The sequence below is a fragment of the Ovis canadensis genome, chromosome 17, assembly GCF_042477335.2.
Source record: "Ovis canadensis isolate MfBH-ARS-UI-01 breed Bighorn chromosome 17, ARS-UI_OviCan_v2, whole genome shotgun sequence".
NCBI lineage: Eukaryota > Metazoa > Chordata > Mammalia > Artiodactyla > Bovidae > Ovis > Ovis canadensis.
Window position 1 is genome coordinate 64,787,168 of NC_091261.1, and position 22,279 is coordinate 64,809,446.

Sequence of the window (22,279 nt, forward strand, 5' to 3'; positions counted from 1 at the left end):
AAGAGCTTCTCTAGTTCAAGGTAAAGACCCAGAAGTTGAACTTTTGGGGCATATTATCTATTCATGTTTAACTTTATTCTTTAATTCCAAACTGTTTTCCAAAGTGGCTGTACTTATCTCACGCAGTATTAAGTATTCTGGTATAGCCTATAGCTCCTCCATCAAACTGTTTAACAGGAAGAGCCTCGGATAAACAGCTGGGCTGTAAGTGATTTTCTTGGTTTTGTTGTTAACCACCTCCTGGGCTTCTTTAAATGTTAGTTGCTCGGTTGTATCTGACTCTTTGCAAGCCCACCAGGCTCCTGTGTCCATGGGATTCTCCAGCAAGAATACTGGAGTGGACAGCCATTGCCTTTTCCAGGGGATCTTCCAAACCCAGGGATCAAATCTGGGTCTCCAGCATTGCACGCAGATTCTTTACTGTCTGAACCACCAGGGGGGGTTTCTTTAGAGAGGAAAACACATGGGATATGTACTTACCAAGCAAAGGTACTTTATTTTGCAGCAACTCACAGTAGCTTGTGGTGAGGATACCAATGGGATTACTCGGGACAAACCGTCCTTCTTTTACTAACCGTTCACATGTTCGCATTAAAGTCCCTGAGAACTGAGAAGGATCAACACCATAGTCTCTCCATCCTCCTACACCATCGGCAACCCCTTAAAAAAAAAAAAATTACATTCAAAAGATAGTTCTAATCAGTGTCTCAGGAATTCTTACTCCGGCTTTCTATTACTAATTTTACTACATACTAGTACATAAATTTGGAGAAGGCAATGGCACCCCACTCCAGTACTCTTGCCTGGAGAATCCCAGGGATGGGGGAGCCTGGTGGGCTGCCATCTATGGGGTTGCACAGAGTCAGACACGACTGAAGCGACTTAGCAGCAGTACATAAATTTACCATGAAATTCGGAATAAAAAGCAGTCAGGTTTAATGTATTATACACTAATACTCCTAAGCCACATTCTCTACTTAGAATCTGATCTTTCATATATTGATGAATAAACACGTGAGCTACCATAGGGTGGCACTGCCTCCCGGCCAAAAGGTTGTTTTCAGCAGGATTTTCATCTTTGTACACAACTAGCTGTGTTATTAATCTTTGTTGTATTTTATAAGAATGAAAACTGATTTTCTTAAAAAGTGCTGATGCTAGTGAGAATACAACTGAGCCACACTTGGCCATCATGAAGAATACCAAAGGCAGCACACTTTTAACTTCAAATATTGGTCAATAATTGTGAAAGAGAGAACAAAATTAAGAATTTATCTTACCCTCTTTGCTCCTCTGTCAGAGACAACCACCATCCTGTACACGGCCACACTGCCCAGCAATAACTGCCACTACCCTGTGTGGCTAGTAAGCACTAGCAATGGGGCTGACTGATGCAAACTGAGAAATGCTCTAAGTATAAGCATACACTGGACTTTTTGAAAACTTATTAGCATAAAAAAATAGTAAATTATCTCATTAATTTCTATATTATTATATGTTGAAGTAATATTTTGCATATAATGTGCTAAAGAGAATACATTATGAAAATTAATGTCAAATTAAAAGTTTATTTTTATTTTTAATTAATGTGAATACTAGGAAATTTTAAATGACATATGTGGCTCACATTATATTTCTATTGGACAGCACTGGTATAGAGGTTTTCATGGGTCCACAAAACTCTTGATGATTTCAGTCTAAGACTCCTTTATCGTGAGCAAACTAGTGTTCAAGAAAAATCAGACATCAAAGTCAACATACCATCTCCTACTCAATCCCTTGCAACATCAAGTTAATTGTTCAACATTAAAATTGATTTCTATCTAATTTCAAACAAACTGAAATGGTTTGCTATTCAAACTAAACTAAAATCCAAACTGAAAGTCAGATATATATATTATTAAGGTTTTAAGTGAATATAAGTAAATGAACTTTTCTGGAATGATCTATAAGAAATATAGTTGTTTCTGAAATAAAAAAGACTGAAAGTGATCTGTGAACAAATGGGAAAATTAAGCTTTTTACCTCACACTATTCTGTATTATTTAAATTTTATTTTTATAATGAGCATGTATTGATTTTATAACAAAAAATATTAGGAAATTTATAATTCTTAAGGCTTTCTGAGCATGAAACACCCTCCTTATATACACGTTTAATTTTTTCTTCCAGTTGTATTGGGATATTATTGTCCTATGGTTCTATTAAAGTTCAAGGTGTGCAGCATAATGATTTGACTTTCAGACAACATGGAGTGACTTCATCGTGAGTTCAGTGAGCATCCATCATCTCATGTGCCAGGGTGCCTTGTGCTCGGTTGTGTCCAGCTCTTTGCGACCCCACAGACTGCAACCCGCCAGGCTCCTCTGTCCGTGGGATTCTCCAAGCAAGAATACTGGAGTGGGTCGTTATTCCCTTCTCCAGGGGATCTTCCCAACCCAGGGATTGAACCCACATCTCCTGTGTCTCCTGCACTGCAGACAGATTCCTTACCCACTGAGCCATCTGGGAAGCCCATTATCTCATATATAAACAAAATTAAATTGAAAAAAAAATTTTTTCCCTTGTGATGAAAACTCTTAGGATTTGCTCTTTTAACACATTTCATATATAACATATAGCAGTGTTAATTATATTTATCATATAATTTAACTTGTATACTACATTCCTACTATTTAATATAACTGGAAGTTTGTACCTTCTGATTGCCTTCATTCAATTACCCCTCACCCATTCCTGCCTCTGGTAACCACAACCTGATTTCTTTTTCTATGAGCTTGTTTCTGAAGTGTAAATGGGCTATATGTATATTTTTTGTACATTCAACTTACACACTTCAAAGAACATATCTGGTACAAAAGTAGCAAGGTGCTTATATATGCATCTCTGAAAAACTGACTTAACATAAAATGAACACATTAAACTGTTTCTCTGGTAATGGCACTTAATAAACAGAAGTGGAACACATCCCGAAAAAATAAGAGGAAACAGAGCTGGAAGACAGTAAAGAGATTGACAAATAACTTATCACTTTGTGGCAGAACCTTCCCATCTCTTATGACCAACCAACCGGCAAATTTCATGTCCCCCCTCCCCCCCCCCCCCCCCCCCCCCCCCCCCCCGCCTTTGGCCATGCTTTGTGGTAAGTTTCCCAACCAGGGATTGAACTCATGCCCCCTGCAGTGGAAGCACGAACCCTTAACCACTAGCTGCCAGGGAAGTCACAAGGCAAAGTTTCACTTTAGGGCAAAATACAATTAGTTGATCAGATATGTCTGTGATTTGTTTCAAATTATTAGTGGGGTGTGGGTGTGTGGGTGTAGGGGTGTGTGTCGGTGTGTGTGTGTGAGAAGAGTAGATGAAATAAGGCTGACCATGAATGGATAACTGAAGTTGAATGAGAGATACACTCATCCTTCTGCCTGCCACGTGGAGAGCAAAAGCAGTAATGGCATGAGTCGGGAGACAGTGGCTCAGTTGGGAAACAGTGGCAGTGCAGTCAGAGTGCAGGGATTTGGGATCCAGTGAAACAAAAGGACTCACAGGTTGACTGATGGGGGTGGCAGAGAGGAAGGTGGAAAGAGAAGCTTCAGGGATGGCTGACGTCTACCCTCCCAGTGAGAAGTATCGCTGTTTTTCAGGCAGTTGGAAGGCTATCTAGAAATTCTTACGAAAGTTTAGTGGGATCTTCTTTTGAGGAATTCTTACTTCACCAGGGGTAAGATTTTTACCACGATTTAAATGCAATAATTTGTGTTAAAACATAAAATGCAATTATAGTCCTTACAACTCCATCTGATGAATCATTCATTCTTTTCAAACTACTGTTTGCTGGAGGAAAGAATTTCTTTTTAACCAGACTCTGATTTGAGAGCCACAATTAACTTTAAATACAAACTGGTTTCATCTACAAATGCCCTTCAGAAGAAAACCATTAAAACCTGAGATAATGTTGAGAGTTGATCCTGGCACTCACTAAACAATCTCTCAACAGGTTACAGAGTCTGACCTGGCATAGCCCCTCAACATTAATCAGATATCTCCCAGAATAGAGCATAACCTTTCAGGCACCTGTTTGCTTTTATATGGGAAAAAGAACCCAGGCAAAACTCCACTTGTAAATCTTGTTAGGGGAAAAAGGGATTCAAAAAGCATGTAAACTTTTCAATAAATCTTTGGGGGGAAAAGTCTTAGTACACATACAAAGTTTACTTACACAGACCAAGTTATATAACAGAAAGAGTTGCATTTGGGATTAGAACCAGGCTAAAACCAGAGTAACCTACATTTGAAACCTAGTTTATTCATATTAGGCAGTTATTTCTACAAGAAAATGAGTATTTCCTCTCTTGCATAAGCAAAAGCTTCAATCCACAAAGAGAGAACACTTCCAATTAAACAGTGGAACTGATCCATACATAAAAGGAAATTTCATTGCAGTAAACAACTGTTAAAAGAGAAATTGCATTAGATCTCGAAGATATCAAGCAACAAAGGGTAAGAAAATCCCTAGGAGCAAACGGCTACAATGAATGGTAGGAAACAGAGGTTGAGGGAGGTGCACCCTGTCTCTGGGAAGCTCACCTTCTAGTGGGCAGCTAGACCACTCACTCACAGAGCTAGACAAACGGCTCCCACAAACGCTGCTACTGAAGAGTCAAAAGCAAGTGGTTAATGCTTACAGGGCACTGTGAGAGTGGAGCAAGCTTTCACTAGGAAGCAGCATTCAGATCTGGCCCTGGAAGGTAAGTCAGATTCCCACAGGCAGGGAAGGGTAGTTAAAGGAAAAGAACAGCAAATTAGGTGCTGCTGGGGCCTGGGTGAGTGGCACAGAAGTTAAGTATGCAGTCCAGAAGCTAAAGTTGTGGTGGGCCCCAAACTGCAGTCCAAGAACTTTAAGCTTTATGCTACAGACCCGTGCTGTCCAATATGGGCGCCACCATCCATATGTGGTCATTTAGTTTGAAATGCATCTAGTTTGGTTTGAGATGAGCTGTTAAATGTAAAATACACTCTGGATTCCAAAAACCTAGTACCCCTCAAACTGTAAAATGTCTTAGTTTCATGCTGAACATATATTTCAGATATACTGGGTTAAATAAAACACAGTAATTGAAATTAAGTCATCCATTTCATTTTACTTTTTTAAATGTGGCTACTAAAAATTTTAAGATTACATATATAGTTTACAGTGTATTTCTACTGAAGAACACTGCTCTCGACAATAGAAAATATCAAAAGTTTCTGGGTAGAAGCGTAAAATCCAACCTATATTTTAGAAAAGTAATCTTGAGACCAGTGGAGAGAACAGGTTAAGAGAGGCATCAGCTGTGAGATTTTAGGTTAAAGGTAATGGGAAAAGTAGAATAGACAATCACTGGAAATACAAAAAACATAAAGACAACAGGGCTCTACATCAATATGTTTTGTATCAATTAGTATGAGTGTTATTTCTGGATTTCAGAAATGAATATTGATTAGATGATTCCCCAGTTAGGAGGGGGTAAAAATGCCTTTAGAAGATACTAACTTCTGTCTCAAGAATGCTGATTTTCAGGCACCAGTGGGGTATTTTTGTGGACATGCTCTGTATGAAGTTGGGACCTTAGATTCTGCAGCTAGGAAGGCAATCAGGGCCAGTTCTTTGACAAAGGTCTAGTACTGACCCCATGGATACTCAAGGAGAATAGAGCAAAAAGTTTAAGGAGTTAAGGGGAATTTTATCTTAGGAATAAGAAATGAAATGAAATGTTAGTCACTCAGTCATGTCAGATTCTTCGCCCACTGTCATGAAATTCTCCAGGCAAGAATACTGGAGTGGGTAGCTATTCCCTTCTCCAGGGAATCTTCCCAAACCCAGGGATGGAATCCAGGTCTCCTGCATTGCAAACAATTTTTTTTTTTACCATCTGAGCTGCCAGGGAAGCCCTAGGAATAAGAATTCCTAGCCAAATACCTCATTTGTGAATTGCATTCTTATTCTAGGCATCAAATTACAAAATCAGATATAACTGTTTAAGGAACAGCTAAGTAACCCAATTTGTCAGAATGATATACCAATAATTTCTTTAGAGATGAAGTGAAGCTGAAAAGGTGGACAGAAAGTCTTTGAATGCCAAGATAAAGAATGTCCACTGAATACAGAAGCTATTTCCTTTAACTCACTGTAATCATCTTATGTCTCCATTCATAACATTCTGTCAGCCCATGTCTAGTTGAAGTGTTTGCTTTACCCTAAGATCCAATTAAAACCATTATTAGATTAAGATAATGGTTCCATATCTGACAGAGCTGAGCAAAAGGCTGAGAGGAAACAACGATAGGGCACAGAACATTCCTTTAGTTGTACCATTTACAATGGGAAATGTCAAGTTTTATGAAGTGGGAAATAGGCAACTAGAGAATATTTAAATTTCTGATTTTTATAAAATATTTTGATGTTTTCTATAGACTGCTTTTCTACAGTAGGCTTAAAAGAAAGGAGATATATCTCCCATTATTTAAATGTATCTTTTTACAGGAAGAAAATTCTTAAAGTAACAGACAATTTTCATTTTTTTAACTGAACACATTTTTGTCTTTGCCTATGGTTATAACCACATAGAAACAAAACTTTGCTGTACTTGAAAAAAAAATCACCTAGCTTTTTATTAACTCAAATATTTACCTTTATTCTAAGCCAAAAGTACAAGCGAAAAAAAGATTTGGTAAGTAAGCTAAAACTGTGGAAGCTTAAAAACCCTCTTTTCAACTGCATACGGCCACCTAACTGTGTAGTTGTAAAAGGCTCACCTTGAACAAGATTTTGAACTAAGTGACCTCCACCAGCCTGAGTTTCTCCATCATTATCCATTATCACCAAGCAGTATGAGGCTGCCATTCTTCTTAAACTCTTCCTACTATACTCATCTTCAGACAGACATGCGATTAGTTATAAGACATTTTCTAGAAGAAAGTGATGCCCCCAAAATAAATACTGTTTCAATTTTAATATAAAAATCAGTGAAGAAAAATTGGTCATTTGTTTTTATCCAACAAAAGCTCTGTCAGAATTTCAAATACTAAGTAGTACCCAAAGGTAACAGAGTTTTATTCTTGCATCTTTGATAATCTTGAGGCCTTTTACATTGAACCTCATACTCTCTAATGAAGCAAGATGGTTCTACAGGGTTGTTTCTCCATCAGTGAAACACACCTCCTATCTACTAGAATGGGTACTTGATAGTGAACTGAAACTCCAGAGGAGAAACTGAGTTAAGCATCTGGCTGGATCACAAGAGACGAATAATAAAAGCAGCAGGAGACCCTCTGTACCCAACACATAAGGATGTCTGGTGTTACCCTTTCTGCAGTGAGTGCTCATCTAATGAGGAACTGGTTAGGCAGCAGCTGTTGCAGTGCTACAGCTGGCTTCTTTTCAGATGCTGAGGGTCTTCTTCAAATATGAAATCTAGTGTTCTCAGAGCCAACACTGTGGAGAGACATCACAATCTGAAGCATTGTAACTAGAGAAATGAGAATGGAGTATAAACTCACTTTCTAGCAAATAGAACAGATCACACTTGTATCAACAATCCTGAAGCCTCAACTATTTGGGCATTAAGAACACTCCCCTGTGATTCAGGACTGTGAAATGTATCTGCAAATAATTATCCCGAAGGGAACAAAAAGAAGGATTACTGGGAAAATGTATTTAAGAGTTGATTTATTCAGAAAAGTACAATTTGCTTTGACTAAAACTCCTTTCAGTTCTCTAGAGGTGAAATTATATAGATTATGACGTCCTTCCTGCTTTAACAAGCAAGTGATATATTCCCTATGCAAGGTTTCTCTGAAGTAACCACTATGCATCAGTCACGATGAAACATGCATCTTCGAATTCTCCAGATACCAAATCTACGTCAAGAACTCAAGATCTCTAAGTAAAACAGCTAACTCAAAGCTGAGGCAATAAAGCTGAAAGGATGGAAGAAAGAATGGTTCAAACTCTGTGATAAAATGTGTGAAAAGGGAACCTGGCAGCAAAACTCAAATTGTGCTAAAGAAATAGTACTGTCTAGAACAGTTAACCGGAGAAAGCGATGGCACCTCACTCCAGTACTCTTGCCTGGAAAATCCCATGGACGGAGGAGCCTGGTAGGCTGCAGTCCACGGGGTTGCTAAGAGTTGGACACGACTGAGCGACTTCACTTTCACTTTTCACTTTCATGCATTGGAGAAGGAAATGGCAACCCACTCCAGTGTTCTTGCCTGGAGAATCCCAGGGACGGCGGAGCCCGGTGGGCTGCCGTCTATGGGGTCACACAGAGTCGGACATGACTGAAACAACCTAGCAGCAGCAGCAGTAGCAGAACAGTTAACAAAGCTCAAAAATGGACTCAAAGGAGGAATAAATGATCTATTTTATGTTTTAGAATTCTAAAGAAAATAGCCATTTCTTTCTAGCTCAGAAAACATGAAATTACTCAACAATTAATCAAATTAAAATGCACACACATACATATATACATTTACACCTGTTGTCCAGAATAATTCATTAGTTAGAGATTGTAATCTCTAGAAGATGATTAGGAAATGACAGCGTGACGGCAAAGAAACTCAAAGTCAACCTTTTTAAACAAAAAAATGTTTTCTCTAACTTCCTTTACCTCTTCTGTTTAAATACCAAATATTTAATGTGGAATGATGTATTTGGACTTAACTGTGGCTGAGGATCTTGGGTACCTTAAAAGTTGAGGGTGAAGTCACAGATAAAGGTCACTTCACTCTTTTCTGAGCTGCAACAGTATCTTATTCAAATGCTAAATGCTGTTGGCAATGCTTTTTGGACAGGAGGAAGCAACAGACAAATCATCTGGGTGTGGGGGGGTCACACTGATTTTAAGTTATGAACAGTAGACACAGGGCCCTTAGTGTGTTACAGAATTAATGGCTTCTATTAAAGCTGAGGATTTTCCATTTCTAGATATTAGGAAATGTTACACAATGCCTAATAATATTTAAATAAGAAAGTAACAACAATGAAAGTTCAGCCATCTGATATGTGCCTTGTACTGGCCCTAAGAAATTTCTTTCCATTTATGAGATCTAGAATTTTGGTCTTAAAGGTTGGCTTAATATTCATAACAATTAACATAGGGCTTCTCTGGTGGCTCAGTGGTAAAGAATGTGTCTGCCAATGCAGGAGACAGGGCGGGGGGCGGGGAAGTGTTCAATCCCTGGGTTAGGAAGATTCCCTGGAGAAAGAGGTGGCACCCCACTCCACTGTTTTTGCCTGGGAAATCCCATGGACAGAGAAGCCTGTGGGCTACAGTCCACGGGGTTGCAAAGAATCAGACATGACTTAGGAACTAAACACCACCACCCAAAGAGGATACTATTTTACCCCTACTTTCTTCACCCCTCTATAAAAATAACAGCTGTTTTTTACTAAAATACCACCCTCTGGGAGAGGTCAAGTCACATGCAACCCTGGCAATAAATGCTTTTTTTTAAATTAACAAGTGAAAACAATTCCTTTGATTAAGGCCAAATGAGGAACTGACCCTTAATTTCTGAATACTAATTATGTTTTCAATATATTGTTCAATTAAGTAATGACCTTCAGGTGGCAAAACAAGTAATTTTTTTCTTTTTATTTTCCATACTTTCTCATTTTTTCAGTAATGAGTACATGTTACCTTTAAGGGAGAAATGATAAACTATACAAATTCAGTGAGAACTGCATTTTACACTTACATTAAATAGTAAAGCTATTCAACATTTTATTGAGTATTTCCTATATGTAAAACATTGTGGTGAAAGGGAGCCAAAGGGATTTACATATAGTAAAAGATTTCCTGGTCAGAGGAACTTAAAATCAAGTGCTGTGATGGGGGGAGTAGGGTTGAGAGGCTTAAGATAACTGGCTATTAAAAAAACAAAATAAATATGCACCACTAAAACCAAAACTAAGGAAGATCAGATTACATCCGGCTGAAGAAATCAGCAAAGTATTAAGGGAGAGGTGTCTGATTTGAGCCTGGAAAGATGAAAATAAAAGTTGTGCAAGAGGAGGCTGAGGAGAGAGCCATTTCAGACAGCTCCCTGTGATTTTTACTAATATGAATAAAGTACAAGTAATAAAGGTGAGGTTACAGCTCTAAGAGCAGAGAAATCTCACCTTCAGGTAAACACCTATCATCCCCCTACCACGAACCTCTAACCTGCAATTAGCCAAACAATGCACTGTGGGAGTTAAGGCATCTGGGAGGTCCCTCAGAAGCAAAGGGCTGGCCTGATGCCAGCAAAGTTCCAGAGGCCTACTAACAGTTCAGCAAGGCTCACTGAGGTCTTTCTCTGTTTTAATCAGGGGGCTTTGCTCAATTATTAGCCTAGGAATAGTTATAACTAACTGATGCTTTTGAACTGTGGTGCTTGAGAAGACTTTTGAGAGTCCCTTGGACAGCAAGAAGATCAAACAAGTCAATCTTAAAGGAAATCAACCTTGAATATTCACTGGAGACCGATGCTGAAGCTCCAATACTTTGGCCACCTGATGCAAAGAGGGAACTCATTGGAAAAGACTCAGATGCTGGGAAAGATTGACAGCAGGAGAAGGGGGGCGACAGGGGATGAGACGGATGGATGGTATCATCCACTCAATGGATATGAGTTTGAGCAAACTCCCAGAGATGGTGAAAGTCAGGGAAGCCTGGCGTGCTGCAGTCCATGGGGTCACAGAGAGCTGGACATGACTGAGCAACTTAACAATAAAGGGGTTCCCTTGTGGCTCAGGTGGTAAAGAATCTGCCTGCAATGTGGGAGACCTGGGTTTGATCTCTGGGTTGGGAAGAGCCCCTGCAGAAGGGAAAGGCTACCCACTCCAGTATTCTGGCCTGGAGAATTCCACAGACTGTATAATTCATGGGATCACAAAGAGTCACACATGACTGAGCGACTTTCAAAAAAAAAACAGTACTTAGACCCAACAAAGATTATCTCAGTAAAACACGTGTCCGACTCTTTGCAACCCCATGGACTGTAGCCTACCAGGCTCCTCCGTCCATGGAATTTTCCAGGCAAGAGCTGGAGTGGGTTGCCATTTCCTTCTCCAGGGGATCTTCCTGACCCAAGGATCGAACCTGGGTCTCCTGCATTGCAGGCAGACGCTTTACCACCTGAACCACCAGTTCAGTTCAGTCGCTCAGTCGTGTCCGACTCTTTGCGATCCCATGAACTGCAGAACGCCAGGCCTCTAAGTGATCGTTTGTGGCATCAAAGTCATTATAAACACACTGGGCAAGGGCACAGGCTTTGGAGTCAGACCTGGGTTCAAATTCCAGCTCCAGGACTTGGATGAGGTGTACTAAGGGCACCCTGGGTAACACTTTGAGCCTCATTATCTTCACCTGTAAATGGGAATCAACTCATGAACATCAAGTCCTGGTGTGAGGGAACAGGGATAATGGTGTAAAGACTGCCTCATTACACTGCTCAGCTCATGGCCAACATGCAGTAAATGAGTGTTATGCCTCTCTTTAAAAAGGCCAAGTTATAGACTGTGTATATAGACTCTGCAGCGATCAGAAAAAAAGAGTTCTTTGGTCAGTGCCGGCTGCAAGCTTGACAAACACTGGACTATGGTTTCAATCAAAAGACAATTCCCACTCATGAATAACATCTAAAAGATGAGTGGTCCATTCAGCTTTCCTGGTAACACATCCACCACCATTCAATATTCCATTAAACATTTAACAGCAACATTTTCAAGCGCCAAGGAACAAATCTGTATTTGTCTCCAAAAAATACACAAAGAAAAAGATTCACCTGCATCTTGAGGAAATAAACTAGCCTTCTTTTTCCAGAAATGACTCTGAAGTAAGCTTATTTAACAAATATCTCTTAAGCACCTGCTGTCTACAATGTGCCAAAGTTCACACTTTGAAATTTATCGTTTTAAGTGGGGACTCTTATAACTACTACTAACAAATAGATGTTAGTAGACCTAATGATCTCCTGAGCCTACTATGGTAACAGCAACACCTCTATCATAACTTTTCTCTCCTTATTGTGACCCCCTTCAGGGCTGAGACTTTCTCATACTGGTAACATCTTTCATCCTCGAGTGCTAGCAGGGTTCCCATCCCAACAGTTCTGAATTCCTGCTGCACACTGAGATGAGCTGTGGAAACCAAACCCCACCTACCGAGCCAGTAGGCCCAGGGTAAGCCTGGGCCTCGTAACAAAGTTTAAAAATCCAAACTGTGCAAGAGATTCTAACAAGACTCAGCTTCTTCCGCACACTAAGGACTCCATAAAGACCAGATGGACACGTGCATGCCCAAGCCAAATGACTGTGCCTCTGAAATGCCTCTTCTACCAATCAATTCCGTTTTCAATTTCCAAAGTCGACTCTTCTCTTGCATTTCCTAACCCAATTACAGGCAGCCAAACCCAGCCACACTTGCAGGCTTGGAACCTTAAAGAAGCTTCTAGAAGGCAAAACCTCAAAATCAACTTCAATTTCTCTTTCTCCTTCACCCTCTTTGTCCAATTATCATTAAGTCCTGGTGATTCTATGTTTGCGTTGTGCCTGAAGCCCAGCTACTTCCCAGTGTCCCTAGTTAAACCCCATTCTAGCTCAGACCATTTCAGGAGCTTCCTAATTGGTCTTTTGCCTTCTGAGCTCTCATTATATCCTCTCTACCTTTTTTTTAAACAAGACTGCTACGTCCATATTATATTTCTTGTCAAATACCTTCCATGTATATACACTTATTTACTTGTATTTCTAAGAATATTCTCTAGAAGAATATATAAAAAACTGATATCACTGGTTTCTTCTGGGAGAGGAACTTCTGCAGCTAGGAGACAAGGGAAACCTTACTGTATGCATACTTTTGAATTATCAATACCTTCTGCATTCTGTACCATTCAAGTGTGTTGCTTCTTCAAAAAACAATCAAACTAAATCCAAAACAACAAAAGCAAATACACCTTCTATAGCTTTCTACCAAAACCGAAAAACAAAACGACACCCAATATGGCAACTGTGACCTTTGACAACTTGGTCTTAATCTGCTTTTTAACATCAATTCTCAGGCATCCTTCCATCTCTACCTTGCCAGCCCAAACTACTCTCTAGCCTCAAAACAGCTGTATTTGGGAAGTCTTCTGTGCCTCTGCTGATCACTCAATCTGGAGAGCCTTACCAATCCCTTCACTTCGCTCAATTTATTGAAAAACCGATCTCTGGAAGCCCGACTCCATGTTTCCACATCTCAAAAAGCGTATGCATTCTTTTATACTGTTCCTGTGCATATGTGAACTCCTCCATGGGGCTATGAAACGTCAGAGCCTAAATCTGTTTTGTTCTTGGGTCTTTTCCACAGCATCTATCAGGGACTAACAGGAAACAACCAGTAAACAATGAATTCAGTTGCTTGTACTGGTAAGATAGAATACTGAACTCTTGTATACCAACTTTCACCTGAGCACTTCAAAAAGAGAATTAATCCATTGGGGGTGGGGGAGAGGGACAAACTGGGAGACTGGGATTGACATATACACACTACTAAAATAGATAACTAATAAGAACTTAATAAGAACTTACTGTATAGCACAGGGAACTCTACTCAATACTTTGTAATGGCCTACATGAGAAAAGAATCTAAAGAAAGAGCGGATATATATATAAGTGATACTTTGCTGTACACCTAAAACTACATTGTAAATCAACTTTATTCCAAAGAAAAATTTTAAAAACAAAGAGAGAGGGAGGAAATGAGCCCATTACCTCATCCTACAGGTGCACAAGGTGTCGTGCCCTCCTCTCACAACGTTAACCTAAGCCTGAATGGAAAGACACTTGAAAAGGAGTCTTGGAGATGACACAGCACCCAGCATTCTTAGCCACTAACTGGCTGTAGGACACTGACCAAATAACTTCTCTAAACTTTAGTTTTCTCAACTGTGAAATAATGGGTAGGAGGACAAATTCTCTGCAGAGTTTCTAAGATTCTAAGTCACAATGTCTGGATCACAATAAACTGGAAAATTCTGAAAGAGATGGGAATACCAGACCACCTGACCTGCCTCTTGAGAAACCTGTATGCAGGTCAGGAAGCAACAGTTAGAACTGGACATGGAACAACAGACTGGTTCCAAACAGGAAAAGGAGTACGTCAAGGCTGTATATTGTCACCCTGCTTATTTAACTTCTATGCAGAGTACATCATGAGAAACGCTGGGCTGGAAGAAGCACAAGCTGGAATCAAGACTGCCGGGAGAAATATAAATAACCTCAGATATGCGGATGACACCACCCTTATGGTAGAAAGTGAAAGAGGAACTAAAAAGCCTCTTGATGAAAGTGAAAAAGGAGAGTGAAAAAGTTGGCTTAAAGCTCAACATTCAGAAAACTAAGATCATGGTATCTGGTCCCATGACTTCATGGGAAACAGATGGGGAAACAGTGGAAACAGTGACTGACTTTATTGTTCTGGGCTCCAAAATCACTGCAGATGGTGATTGCAGCCATGAAATTAAAAGACGCTTACTCCTCGGAAGAAAATTTATGACCAACCTAGACAGCATACTGGAGCTTCCCTGGTGGCTCAGAGGTTAAAGCGTCTGCCTCCAAAGCGGGAGACCCGGGTTTGATCCCTGGGTCGGGAAGATCCCCTGGAGAAGGAAATGGCAACCCACTCCAGTATTCTTGCCTGGACAGCATATTAAAAATCAGAGACATTACTTTGCCAACAAAAGTTCATCCAGTCAAGGCTATGATTTTTCCGGTGGTCTTGTATGGATGTGAGGGTTGGACTATAAAGAAAGCTGAGAGCCAAAAAATTGATGCTCTTGAACTGTGGTGCTAGAGAAGACTCTTGTGAGTCCCTTGGACTGCAAGGAGATCCAACCAGTCCATCCTAAAGGAGACCAGTCCTGGGTGTTCATTGGAAGGACTGACATTGAAGCAGAAACTCCAAAACTTTTGCCACCTGATGAGAAGAGCTGACTCATTTGAAAAGACCCTGATGCTGGGAAAGATTGAGGGCAGGAGAAGGGGACAACAGAGGATGAGATGATTGGATGGCATCACCAACTCAATGGACATGGGTTTGGATGGACTCCAGGAGTTGGTGATGGACAAGGAGGCCTGGAGTGCTGCAGTTCACAGGGTCGCAAAGAGTCAGACATGACTGAGTGACTGAACTGAACTGAAGTCACAATGCAAGACAAGGGAGCCTGTTTTAGAAACTCTATAAAATAAAAGTTAATAGGCACGTACTAAGTCACTTTAGCCATGTCCAACTCTTTGCAACCCTATGGATGGTAGCCCGTCAGGTTCCTCTGTCCACAGGATTCTCCAGGCAAGAATACCGGAGTGGGCTGTCATGTCCTTCTCCAGGGGATCTTCCCGACCCAGGGATCAAACTCATATCTCTTATGTCTCCTGAAATGGCAGGTGGGTGCTTTATAACTAGCACCACCTGAAAAGAATATTACATTTACTGTCTGAAGAATATTACATTTACTTTTGAAGCAAACATTCCATTGTAGGCTTCTCAATTTATCCTTTCCCATTAGTATACCACCTCATGTATGTTTTCAGAGAATTTCAATAATGATTTAAAAAAGCAATGTCCCATATCCTTTTACTTCAGTTTTAACCATCTGACTAGAATGTTGAGGAAGTTTTCTCTCCTTTAGTGAAAGTGAAAGTGAAGTCGCTCAGTCGTGTCTGACTCTTTGCCACCTGTGGACTGTAGCCCACCAAGCTCTTCTGTCCATGGGATTCTCCAGGCAAGAATACTGGAGTGGGTTGCCATTTCCTTCTCCAGGGTTTTCTCCTTTAGGCCACTGACAAAAAGGAAGGCCAACCATTTTTCAATTTGAAATTCTGATAAAATAAAAGACAGCTATAGATTAACTGGTTTCACTGAATTCAGACGATCTGTAAATGATTTAGTATATATGTGTAGAATTTATTCACAAAACACATCAAAGACCATTAATTGTTCAGTGAATTCAGTGTACAAGAACAAGAAAACTAAGATGAATGTGGCTTCTCAAGAATTAAGAAGTGGATTTTTAATATAAGACATCTCTGTTTATATTTTCTCATTTCATAGCAAAACTGATGACCATATTGCCAATTAGCATTCAACCTAGAGGCCATGAACAGTTTTCTTGTGTAAATAGTTTAAATCTATTTTCTAATTCAAAACTGCTACCCAAACACTGATGTAAAAACAGAAGCACTCTTTGTTTGCTTCATTCAGCATAGCTAACCTTTTGCATCTGCCTCAAATGACGGCACAGAGCACTTTGATAAGTCAAAAACCTACTAGGGACAGCACCCTTCAAAGATCAAAATGTACAGTCACAGTAGTACAAAAAGAAAGAAGTTCCATGATGATGAGGGAATGAGCAAAAGAAATGAGTAAAAGAAAAATCAGTGCAAAAATGTGTTGGAACTGGCTTGAGTCAAAATAGTACTCAGTCGCTAAGCAGAAAGCACTCTTTGTAGCAAGTCACTTTTGTAGTCTCTGGCAAAGTTTTTGCAGTCATTTTGTAGTCCGTGGGATTCATACCAACAATTCAATCAATTCTAGAACTATTCACCAGCTACAAACTTATTCACCTCAAAAATAACTGCTTAAGAACCTAGTAAATTCATAAATTGTTAAATATGACAGACTCAAGATCAACAATAAGCTTATATATATATATTTTTTAATTTTTCCTTATTTATTTTTGTTGCTCTGGGTCTTCGTTGCTTTGCACGGGGGCAACTCTAGTTGCAGTGTGCAGGCTTCTCATGTTGCAGAGCACGGGCTCTAGGCACTCAGGCTGCAGTAGTTTTGACAGCGGGGCTCGGTAATTGCAGTTGAGGGCTCTAGAGCTCAAGCTCAGTGGCTGTGGCGCAGGGGCTTAGCTGCTCCGCAGCACGTGGTATCTTCCTGGACCAGGGATCGAACCTGTGTTCCTTGTACTGGCAGACAAATTCCCATCCAATGCACCACCAGGGAGGTTCCAACAATAAGCTTACTGATGAGAGTAATTTCATAACCAATGGAAAGGTATGAATTTGAACAACTTTTTTGGAGGGACCTACACTACTATTTAAATCAGAAGCCTTTCAAAAGTTCATAGCCTTAGACTCAGGAACTCCTCTTCAAGGAATGTATCCTAAGGAAATATTCAAATGTACAGATATTTACTCTAGTGTTACTTGTAACAGAAAATTGGAAATAATCTAAATAACTAAAAATAGAGGACTTCATGGGCTATATATGCAGTAAAATATACCTAAGATTATTAGTATGGAAATATGTTCAATTTACATTACTTATTAATAACGTTACAGAGCAGAATATATAGTAACCTGATCTTATTTGTTAATTTGTATACATACAATTGTATATACACAAAAGTTAGAGGAAACCACACTGACTGTAACTGAATTATAAGTTACAAGTATTTCATACTGTGCTTTTGTTAACATGTGTTACTTTTTATAAGCACAAAACAAAATCATTTATTTAAAAGCACTAGATTCGAAAGAGAAAACTTAGGTTCAAGTCCCAGCTCTGATAATAGCTGTACTAACCTTACTGATGAGTCAACTTTATAGATGAGGAAACAGACACAGATTAAGCAGAGGTAAGAGAAACTATCTCATAGTTAAAAGATTAAATAAGGTAAAACATAAAAACACTGTAAAATCTAAAGCACTGAATAAAGCACTGGTAAGTTGAATCATACTTTGTGTCAGATATTGAACAAAGGCTTAGGAGAAAACAGAATGAAGTATCTTTACTCTTTAAAGAAAAGTTTCTGCTCCTTCACTGCCCCACCCCCACCACCACAGCATTCCCTTAAAATTCAGTTTGGGATCCCATTCAAAAGTGTTCAGCATTTTCTTTAAAATTTTAAACTGGAAGATCGGTGCCACTTGTCAACTCAAGTTTAAATGAGTAAGTGTGTGTTATCAGCCCAATGCCTTCTGCAGTGTGTCAGTTTCTGCAAAAAATGTTTTGATTTATGATGCAATTCTGTGAACTGTTCAATAACAGGAAACAAATGCTTTTATATCTCAGAGAGATAGAAAACTAATAGATTTTAAAAATATTTGACAACTCTCAAACAAGACAGATCACTGAATTTAATACAAATGACAAAAATTAGGATATAGGTAACCAGTTCTTAAAATGAGACCAGAAGTTAACACTAGCTTTGAAAGGCAAACTTAGAAAGCACATCATTCTTCAACTGACAGAAAAGTAAAACTTCTTTAGACAGAACAAACTGTCAACTTACTCTTCCAAAGCATTCTCCTGAAAATTCTGACTTAAAGTCCCAGTTAAGGCCTCTCTAAAAGGCACAGGGACCTTTATAAAATGAATTTGACATTTAGCTTGAACTTGACATAAGCATTTATTCAAAGAACATGGTTGTAGGTCAAATACTCTGACCTGGTGTAGTGGTTCTTGAGTCACAGGGGTACAAACTCCGTTTGGACACTGTTGCAACCATTCAGGTCATGTATTGGGCAGTTTCAGAAAGCAGGGCTAAAGTTCAGGAACAGCCTCCTCTAATCCAGGTTCCCTCAACTCCTCTCCCCCCAAAACACCCACAGCACAAGCAGCTAATATCTACCTCTTACCTTCTTCTACAATTTAAAACCTTTTAACAAAAGTATATTTTCTAATAAGTATTGTCATGCATTTAAAATGCAATTACTTGCTCTATTAAAAAAAAAAATTCATCCAGATTCCTTTAAGGAGATTATTAACAAACAGAGAGAAGCTGGAAGTTAGGAAAATTTAAAACCTAAGCTTGAGAATTCCTAGACTAAAGACTGACTAAAAGAAAAGCAGCTCTCTCTGACAGTGTAACAAATGAGACAATGACTTTAAAAATAACATGCCTTATACCTTATGAAAAGAATAATATACCTATTAGCAAAATGAGAAAAATATCAGTGAACGGGATTTAAGAAACAAACAGCAAAACTCCTCTATCGGTTAACCCTGTAATCTATCTATTACAGAATGAGAGAATACCATGAAGAGTCGGAGAGCAACTAATCAGCGGCTATTTTTTCCGTCAGTAGCTTCTTAAACCCGGCTGTTTCTACGAGTCCTGGAAGGCTCTTTTACTGAGCCAACAATTCTCATACTTCCTTAACATTCCACAATTTACTCTCGAAAGCAAATAGATTATTATAAAATCCAGCATATTTAAAGTACTGATTGATCTCAGAACTTATATATCTGATTGCTGATATTTAACAAATATTCCCCCTCTAGTAATAATTATATTAGAATGATATAAAATATATAAAGACAACTATATTGCTCACAGTTACAGAGTTATAATATGACTAGCAATTTCATTTCTTGGTATATACCCAAGAGAATAGAAAATATGTTTACAAAAAAACTTATACATAAATGTGTCATAGCAGCTCTATTCACAACAGCCCCAAAGTAGAAACAACACAGGGTCCATTAACAGATATTTTTAAATGAGGCATACCCATATCAGAATAGTATTCGGCCATGAAAAGGAATATACACTACAGTGTAAATAAATCTTCTAGTACTGCTTCTGCTTTATATTTTGGGGGTTTTTTGGCCATGAAGCATGTGGGATTTTGGCTCCCTGACCAGGGCCTGAACTGGCATCTTCTGCATTGGAAGGCAAAGTCCTAACCGCTGGACTGCCAGGAAGTCCCAATATGGGTAAATTTTAAAAATCTTATGCTGAGTGAAAAAAAGTCAGACACCAAAGACCACGTACTACATGATTTCATTCACCTGAAATGCCCAAAATAGACACATCTGTAGTGTCAGAATCTACTTTCTGTTGCCAGGGGCTGAGGGAGGGGAGTTGGGAAGTGACTAATCATTAGGGGTTTTCTCGCAGAGTGATGAATATGTTCTGGAACTAGTTAGTGGCAGTGGTTGCACAACCTTATGAATGTTGTGTTACTGAACTTTTCACTTTAAACAGTGAATGTCATGGCAGGTGAACTGTATATTAAAAAAAAAAAATTCAGTCAGGGTCATGTTGGCTGAATGTTGGCAGGTAGGTCAGGTTGAATTCTGACTTTCAGAAAATTGTGACTATATAAATGATGAGACTGGTTTCCTGACACAGCTTGAAATCTAGATAAGGGAAATTCAAATGAGGGCTTCTTGAAAGGCTGGAATTAGCACACATACACACTCCTCCAAGGTGACTAGCACTTTGTTACAAGGGCAACTCACTTTCAGATATAGAGCTTTTATTTGATCAAGTATATCAAAATTACTATGACTGTCGGAAAACATCAAATTCTACCTAACCAGTTCACTTCCTATATAAAACTTTGATCTTTATATTGTTCAAGTAATCCTCATACTTTAAGACAACTACTTTTTATTAAAAAAAAAATTTTGTGTGTGTGGTCATGCTGAGGGATTTACAGGATTCTAGTTCCCTGACCAGGTATCAAACTTTGTACCCTGTGCAGTGGAAGTGCGGAGGCCTAACCACTGGACTGCCAAGAAGTCCCAAGACAAACTACTTTTAAGACTGGCACAACTCACAGAAACATTTCACATTCCTGGCCACAATCAAAATTTTATCTAGAGGGTACACTTTTATTTCTGTTTAAGGTTTCAAGTTCAGTTCAGTCGCTCAGTCGTGTCCAACTCTTTGTGACCCCATGGACTGCAGCACACCAGGCCTCCCTGTCCATCACCAACTCCCAGAGTTCACCCAAACTCATGTGCATCGAGTCGGTGATGCCATCCAGCCATCTCATCTTCTGTTGTCCCCTTCTCCTCCTGCCCCCAATCCCTCCCAGCATCAGAGTCTTTTCCAATGAGTCAACTCTTTGCATGAGGTGGCCAAAGTATTGGAGTTTCAGCTTCAGCATCAGTCCTTCATGAACACCCAGGACTGGTCTCCTTTAGGATGGACTGGTTGGATCTCCTTGCAGTTCAAGGGACTCACAAGAGTCTTCTCCAGCACCAGAGTTCAAAAGTATCACTTCTTCGGCGCTCAGCTTTCTTCACAGTCCAACTCTCACATCCACACATGACCACAGGAAAAACCATAGCCTTGACTAGACGGACCTTTGTGGGCAAAGTAAAATCTCTGTTTTTTAATATGCTACCTAGATTGGTCATAACTTTCCTTCCAAGGTGTAAGCGTTTTTTAATTTCATGGCTGCAATCGCCATCTGCAGTGATTTTGGAGCCCCCAAAAATAAAGTCTGACAATGTTTCCACTGTTTCCCCATCTATTTGCCATGAAGTGATGGGACCGGATGCCACGCTGTTAGTTTTCTGAATGTTGAGCTTTAAGCCAACTTTTTCACTCTCCTCTTTCACTTTCATCAAGAGGCTTTTGAGTTCCTCTTCACTTTCTGCCATAACGGTGGTGTCATCTGCATATCTGAGGTTATTGATATTTCTCCCAGCAATCATGATTCCAGCTTGTGCTTCTTCCAGCCCAGCGTTTCTCATGATATACTCTGCATATAAGTTAAATAAGCAGGGTGACAATATACAGCCTTGACATACTCCTTTTCCTATTTGGAACCAGTCTATTGTTCCATGCCCAGTTTTAACTATTGCTTTCTGACCTGCATACAGATTTCTCAAGAGGCAGGTCAGGTGGTCTGGTATTCCCATCTCTTTCAGAATTTTCCACAGTTTATTGTGATCCACACAGTCAGAGGCTTTGGCATAGTCAATAAAGCAGAAATAGATGTTTTTCTGGAACTCTCTTGCTTTTTCCATGATCCAGAGGATGCTGGCAATTTGATCTCTGGTTCCTCTGCCTTTCCTAAAACCAGCTTTAACATCTGGAAATTCACGGTTCACATATTGCTGAAGCCTGGCTTGGAGAATTTTGAGCATTACTTTACTAGCATGTGAGATGAGTGCAATTGTGCGATAGTTTAAGCATTATTTGGCACTGCCTTTCTTTGCGATTGGAATGAAAACTGACCTTTTCCAGTCCTGTGGCCACTGCTGAGTTTTCCAAATTTGCTGGCATATTGAGTGCAGCACTTTGACAGCATCATCCTTCAGGATTTGAAACAGCTCAGCTGGAATTCCATCACCTCCACTAGCTTTGTTCGTAGTGATGCTTTCTAAGGCCCACATGACTTCACATTCCAGGATGTCTGGCTCTAGGTGAGTGATCACACCATCGTGATTATCTGGGTCGTGAAGATCTTTTTTGTACAGTTCTTCTGTGTATTCTTGCCACCTCTTCTTAATATCTTCTGCTT

General features: G+C 39.6%; 1 protein-coding gene across 1 annotated transcript in view; it reads right to left on the reverse strand.

The window, feature by feature from the left end:
• Positions 1 to 22,279, reverse strand: part of PPTC7 (protein phosphatase targeting COQ7) — a 42,483-nt gene that overhangs the window by 14,599 nt on the left and 5,605 nt on the right. The window contains exon 2 of the mRNA XM_069557849.1: positions 481 to 660. Within this exon, the coding sequence (XP_069413950.1) occupies positions 481 to 660 (180 nt within the window). The remainder of the gene's footprint in view (positions 1 to 480; positions 661 to 22,279) is intronic.